At 51.4% G+C, this 7213-nt stretch overlaps 1 protein-coding gene across 7 annotated transcripts in view; it reads right to left on the reverse strand.

Moving 5' to 3' along the window:
• Positions 1–6787, reverse strand: part of TRIO (trio Rho guanine nucleotide exchange factor) — a 259780-nt gene extending 252993 nt beyond the window's left edge. For 4 of the 7 annotated variants that reach the window (XM_075494020.1, XM_075494019.1, XM_075494022.1 and 1 more), the window contains exon 1: positions 6145–6787. In XM_075494020.1, coding sequence (XP_075350135.1) covers positions 6145–6265 — 121 coding nt within the window. In that variant the 5' untranslated portion in view covers positions 6266–6787. The remainder of the gene's footprint in view (positions 1–6144) is intronic. The other 3 variants (XM_075494017.1, XM_075494016.1, XM_075494018.1) reach the window with 2 other exon arrangements.
• Positions 6788–7213: the final 426 nt, after the last annotated feature.

A 7213-nucleotide genomic window follows, 5' to 3' on the forward strand; every position in this document is an offset into this window, starting at 1 on the left:
ATTGTTCCAGGAAGCGTCAATCCAACAAGGCTATTCCCAGAGTAACTTCTACATTGTAACTTCATTGTTTCTGTAGTTATTTTTGTTCTGGATACTGCGCATCAGCAACTATCAAGTTGTGACATTTCTCTATGGTGTTTTTCAAAACATCATTCCCCCCCACACACACTTTAACCATCTTATTAAAATGGATGCTGCTGGAACTGGATTCAAAACTCCACAAGAGGACCCACTTTTTTCCAGCCTGGGTCAACCAGTACTAATGACAGCACCACTACTACAAACTTCTCACTGACTAAAGCAACTCGGAGGACAAAGTAACAGATTCTTGAAAAGCAGGCACAACATCTTAAGTTTTTTGTTGTGTTTATTTTTTTAATACAAATGCTGTTGCCACTCTAAGTTGCATGAAAGAATGGCCAACTTGTTTCATATTTTACATTCTCTGCACGCTCACCACTTCTTACAGCCCCCAAACACACCTCAGCTCCTGACAGCCACAGGGCCAAGAATCAATACTTGCAGAGGACAGCATGGACATACCATGTGGGGTACCATCAGTGCTGCCTGCCAACACTTCACTTCTGGCTCCACTGTTAGATTATTTTTTGATAGACATTTGTCACTACTCCAACTGCCACACCAAGCAAGCCACGCAACCACAGCTCTGACTACCTACTCTGTAAGTTAGCTACTACGTATCGGCAGGAGATGGATGAACCTTCTTAGAGCAACACTATCTTAACTTTATACATCGTGTGTTCTGCTCCATGGATTTAAGCTGAAAATTGAGCTTGTTTTTCACATTTGATGCCTAATATGGAAGCTATTTTGCCTATGATCTAAAAGCTAGCATGTTTTTTATTAGTAGTATTAATGAAAAAGTTTGCTGCCTTTTAATAGTATGCTTGCTTTTTCTTTTACTTATAATCTTTCCCCTCTTCCTAGGAGACTTTCTCTGCTACACTAGCATTTTTAATGCTCTCTACTACAGGCAGTCAGCTTTCCCAACCACTATCACACAGGACACTAATGTAAAGCAAACAAGGCAACAGTATATAAAACAATGTGATCAGGAAAAAGCAAAACATAGGTCCTCCCTGTATACTTGAAATACCAAATTTCTGAATAAATCTTTTTGGTTTTATCTTTACAGTATTATTTGTTAAGTGATGTTCATGAAAACTAACTAAACCACATGATCATTATTTAAGAGGAAAAAAAAAATCATATTTTCATGATACTCATTAATACTTCCTATATGGTCTCAGCTACTCAAGCAATTATCAGCCTAGGCTGCTATAGGCAGACTTGGTTGAACCCAGATTGATCCAAGTGTCAAGTCACTAGTACTTGCAGAAGTCTTCAACTACATGTCCAAAATCACGATAGATTTCAGAACCCCATTTTCCTAAAATACTCAGATGGATATTTTGGTACCTACATACATCTCAAAACAGAGTTTTAAATTCTCTTATCATTAAGCTTACATTAAGAAGCACATACACAAGCAGGAAAGAGTGAGTGTACAATGTTAGAACCAGGTGCTATTCAAAGCTATTCTGGCTACCAGCTTGTTCTCTGACTTCACCTCAGGAGAGGTGGCACCTGAGCTCTCTACTCGGGACACCCTTTTCCTCCAGACCCACTTTCATCTTCCAGACTTACTCTTCCTCCTGAGAGAGGACTGCTGCCACCTGCATAGATTCATTTTCAGATGGAAAACCCTCCATCTTTTTGTTTTCCCAGATTAAATGATGAAGTACGATTAACAGTTATATGCAGATTTGACCTGGCAAAGCTTAGGTAGTTATTCAACCTAGTGACAAGACTTTCAGGGCCTCTTGTTTTTCCTCTGTTTTGCCATTTCTGTCTCGCCAAAAGGTCCCCGCCCCATGCTCAGTATGTAAATTTTGCTCTTTCTGGAAACATGGCAAGTGTTCTAATAAACAGGTGGTGATGACACAAATCTCCTCAATGCCTTTGAAAACTCTATCATTTGTCCATACATGAATGAAGCTATTGCACAGTTTGTAGAAGCCACTCACACTGAATGTCTCTTACAGGAAATAACTACATCCACTTTCATCACAAAACTGTGAAGAGTTACCAGTTGATAACTTGGGGTTTTTTTCCACTGGGACTTATCAGAGTCATTTATAAAGGCACTTGCTATACTGTCTAGCCAGGAGTCGACTGAAGTGCTTATAAGCCTTTTCCTCTGCATCCTTTGGTATTCACAGATTTCTCCATCATCCCAGAAAGGTAAGTTTAATTACAAAATGTACGATCAATACCTCTTTTACTTAGACGAAAAAAGTTTTGTTCTCTATGCTCAAAACCAAAATTCATTACCTTCAACTAAGAAAAATTCTCTGGTTTGCAGGACACTGTTATAATAGCATGATTTAACCTTAACAGACAGCGCTCATTCTTGCATCCTAAAGATGTCCGTTGACAGGCCCCTTCCCAAAGTATTGAGGGCTTAAAGCTGCAAAGACGAAGATTTAAGCAACAACAACAAAAGAACAACCACCAAACAAAATCTCTGGATGGTTACTGCTCTGTAAACCATGACTTGATGGCAGTCCCTCAAATTCAACGTTTTCAGCCCTTCAGAATACATAGGATTTTAAGTTGAAACTTAGAATACATTTTGAAAAGTTTTATCTGAATACCTTTTCACACAGAATAGATCTTGTATACTTAACACATGTATTAACACCCCTCTACCCAGTCACTTACACTCTGTGCCACTGGGTTCTCATACAGTTATAGTCTGTTTTTCCATAATTCTAAGAGATTTTGTTAGTCCTTTCAAGTCACACCAGTGCCCTTTTTAGTAAGAAAAAAAGGGATGCTTGTCTATACATCTTCATCTCAAAACATAACCCTTCTGTCAGTTTAGAGTCATCTCTAATCTCCAATTTACATATAGGACAGAAAGGCACTTCCTACAACCACTGTGTTTTCTCCGTCAAAATGTAATCACTTTGCTTGGTACTCAACTCTGCTTCTTAGCAGTTTTACTCTTAATCTTGCCACAAAGAAGGTGACAGATCTAACAAGGTGTTCTTGTCTTTTCAACTTCAAATAATGAGATTTAGATACCAAATAGATAATGGAAAGTAAGCTGCCTCAATTTCTTCTAATTCCGATAAAGGGATTCCTTATTTAAATTCAAGACACACAATCTTTATGTTTTCATACTACTACCTCACTTCTAGTTCAGCTGCTTTCTTCACATTTCAATTGCAACTTATTTCCACAACAACTCAGAGTGAGTTTACATTTAAATAATCAAAGTGAAAACTGGAAACGTACACATTTCAAGTGATGTGAACCTAGCTGCTGTTCAATATCCTAACAAAACATCTTCCAAATAATGGAACTCCATTCTTTAGGCTACTTTAATTCTACTTCAGGCTTAGGCTTACAAAAGGACAGGAGGAAAGCCAATAACCCCACTGGCAGCTCAACTGACCAATTTAACTAACGTAAGCTTAGAACTGATTGTTCAGGCAGATTTTTTGTTGTTGGGTCTCTTTCTTCCTCCTGGAAAACTTTGTAACAGTTTTACTCATTTTCTCTTTTAAGTAACAGCTACAGCTTTGCTGACATTCTCTGCAAGTGACAGGAAAAAGGAAGCATTTTTCATTGTAAATACTGTAAAGAGAAAAATATTTTGTCTGCTCCCATGTACACTAAATGAAGTTATTCGCTTGTTCATTGATCGCTGTGTCCGTTGTGTTTCACTGAAAAAAACTGTGCCTCCTGTTCAAACAAAGGGAAGCACCGGAGATCTCTTAATAGACCCTTTCCTTTTAAAAGAGTGGATCATGTACAGAGGCGGAGTTTAAAGAGCTCTTCCCAATACCGAACACCCCCAAGAGATGCCAGAACATTTTCCAGTGTATGTCACAGCCCAGACTGAACCAGATAACCTCCACATGTAAATACGGAAATGAGAATGCCAGCTGTTAAATATGCTCTAAGAGTTTTTCGATAAGCATTTGACATGTCCTTCTACTGCTTTAGGATTTTCAGTTGCTGCACAACTAAGCTCAGTGCAACTTCCCTGTTATCAGAAGTTATCAGTATCAGAAGTCATCACTGCACCACTTACAAGCTTATCAAGTCTGTGTCATCCCTCTGCCCACACACAACTGTGGAAGTTGACTATTAATACAGCTGGCAGGGTCTTCCAAAACTGCAAGATTACTACACATGTACCCATTTGTAACTACACCAGGCAGACTGTAAGTCTACTGTTGTAATCTGTCATTTTGCTTTCAACGGGATTTTTTCTGAGAACGACAAAGCTCAGTCCTTCTTCCACGACAAAACCCACCAAGGCCAGCATCTTGACTCGACAAGGAGTTTTGCACTCGTAGCTGTCATGTGAAACAGGTTTCCGAGGGAGCATCAGGTCCTTCAGACGGGACACAGTCCCCTGTTCAGACCATCTGTCCAGGCAAAGGAAGCTCTGAACCTGCTTCAGCGATGCCTGCTGCAAATCACACCTCCTCCTTCACCCTCATTAAATCAAACATATTCAACAACAGGCCCTGACCGCTAGCAGCACTGATTACACCGTTTTCCACTTCCATCACGGACTTCCCTTTAAAAACCCAATTAACACAGCTTTTATTATTATTACTACTGCCATCATTATCATTTTTTACACACGAAATCGGCAATCCCCCTCATCTTTCCAGCGGTGAGTCTGCATTTTCCTTGCTCGCCGCTCCTTTTTAGGCATCCAAAAGGAGCAAGTGCCCAGCCCTGCCCTGCCGCCCCGCCCGGGAGCGATGGCCGGGGGTGTCCGGAGGGGCGCGGAGACGCCGGCGGAGCGGAGGGAGGAGCCGCCGCCGCTCGGGGGAGGGCAGCCGGCACCGGAGGGAGGCTCAGCCGACGCTGCCGCCGAGGCTGCCGGCAGGGCTCCGTCCCCGCCGCCGGCGGTTCGTGCCGCCCGGGCAACCCTGTCCTCCCCGCCGCCATTCCCCTGGGGACAACGTCTCGGTGGCGGGGGCAGCCTCCCTCCCCGCCCGGTTGCGTGCCGAGAGTAAACACCGAGGGAGAAGGCGGCCTCCATTTTTTTTATCCCGGCAGCCTGTCAACAGGCTCCCCCCCTTCCCCTCCCGAGCCTCCGCACCGAGCCTGGCTTCCCAGCCCGGCAGCGCCCGAGAGCCGCTGCCGCCCGGCCCCGCTGCCGCCCCGCCTCAGCCGAGGCAGGGACACCTCTTAACGTGGGCTTCGCTTTTTGCCTTTTTCTTCTCCTTCCCGCTATAAACACCCGCTGTGAACACTGCCCTCTCCCACCCCGCCCTCGGCCGCCACCCAGCAGCACGGCACCGGCGGAGCGCGACCAGGGACGCGTTGCCTTTTATAGCGGTGTCATCCCTGCCCGCCCGCCCGCCTGCCTCCCCCGGGGGCCCCGGCCAGCGCCGCCCGCTCCCCGCAGCCCTGCGGCGCGCCGCACCCCTGCCCCCGCTCACCCTCCCCGCCCCTCCGACACCGAGGGCTGCCCGGACCCGCGGCGGCTCCTCCGCCCGCGTCCCGCCACGCAGCTCCCGGCGGGATGGGGTCCGCCCGGTGCCAGGTAGTGCCGCCCGGCCCCGGTAACACGCCCCTTATCGGGCCGCCATCGGAGGGAGAGTCGCACCTGTCACCGACGACACCCCCTCGGGGCAGCACCCAGCCCCCGCACCCGCCCCGGCCGCCCGCCGCACCCGTTTTCACGCCTCGTTTCTGCCGGCAAGGGTGGCGTCCCGCCCGCAGCAGCGCCCGCAAGTTGCTGGGCCCGAGACGAAGCCCCGCTGCCCCCCGGCACGGGACGAGGGGTCTCGGCTTTCTTCCCCGCTGCCGCCCGGCCCGGCCGCCCCCGCGCGGGCCAAGCCCCGCACCGCCGCCTCCCCGAGGAAGCGCGGCGGCGCCCCGCACGGACGGGCACTGCCGAGGCGGCCCCGCCGGCGAGGGGAGAGCGAGCCTTCCCCGGGGCCACCTGACAAAGCCGGCTGCCCTCGCCCCCTCTCGCAGCTCCGGGAGGAAGACGTCGCTTCCCTCTACCTTTCGCCACCATCTCCAGCCGCGGCCTCGCCGCTGCCCCTTCCTCCCTCCCCCCCGGGACGGGGCCGCACTCACCGGATCGGAAGAACGCCGCGATGTCCGCCGAGTCCTTGGCCGCCTCCTCGGCCCCTTCCCCCGCGCCGCTGCCGGCCGTGGTGGCGGCGGCGGCGGAGGTGGCGGTAGCGGCGCTGCTCATGGCTGCTGCTTGCGGCGGCGGCTCCTCCGGGCGAGACCCACCGCCAACCCCACCGCCCCCTCCGCGGGTCCCGGCTTCACCTCCGCGCGGGAGCGGCCGTTAGGGCGGCAGCCGGAATAGGCGAGAGATGCGGGGCGGCGGCGGGCGGCCACAGCGAGCGCAGGGACATGAAGGTATGTGCGGAATGGCAGCTCCGGGAGCGCCCACCCCCCGCAGCCACCTAGGAGGCGGCGTGTGCATGCAGGGAGTCAGGGCGGGCGGGCGGGCGGCAGCCAGAGCGTAGACAATCGCGGGAGGAGGAGGAGGAGGAGGGCGACGACGACGACGACGGCATGGGGAGGGCCAGCAGTCCGCGCAGCCAGCAGCCGGTGGGCGGAGAAAGAAGGAACGTTTCCAGCCTTTTTTCCTCTTTTTTTTTTTTTTTGAGGGAGCGAGGAGCGAGCCGGAGGAGCAGCAGCTGCGCTAGCCGCCGTGGTGCCGGTGGCCGCAGCAACCGCCGTCCTCCATCTTGCCTGGGAGGCGGAGGAGGAGGGTGGGAAGGGGGAGCCGGGAAAGGAAGCGAGTCCCCGCCCGAGGAACAAGGGCGGCGGGGCGGGAGCAGGGGGGAGAGCTCGGAAGTCTCCGGCTGCGTCCGGCACCGGTCGGGATGGGGCGGGGCGGCGCAGGACGTCAGCGCTCCCGCCGAGCCCGCTCCCCATTGGCTGGGGCGCGGCTGCCGGGGGAGCCCGCCGGGCGGGCGGGGGCGGCGCGGGGGTCCCTCGCGGCCGTTGCCCGGCGGTTGCCGGAGGCGCGGCCGCGGCCTGGGGGTGGTTGGGTTTGTTGTTTTGGTTTTTTTTAACCGCTTCCGACTGACTTTCGCCCTCGCACACAGCTGCTGCGGGGCAGCGCAGCTGCCAGCTCGCCGGTGCGCGGAGGTCGAGCTGGGGGTACTAAAAAATCCAGTCAGTC

This window comes from Mycteria americana, chromosome 2 (assembly GCF_035582795.1).
Source record: "Mycteria americana isolate JAX WOST 10 ecotype Jacksonville Zoo and Gardens chromosome 2, USCA_MyAme_1.0, whole genome shotgun sequence".
Classification (NCBI taxonomy): Eukaryota; Metazoa; Chordata; class Aves; order Ciconiiformes; family Ciconiidae; genus Mycteria; species Mycteria americana.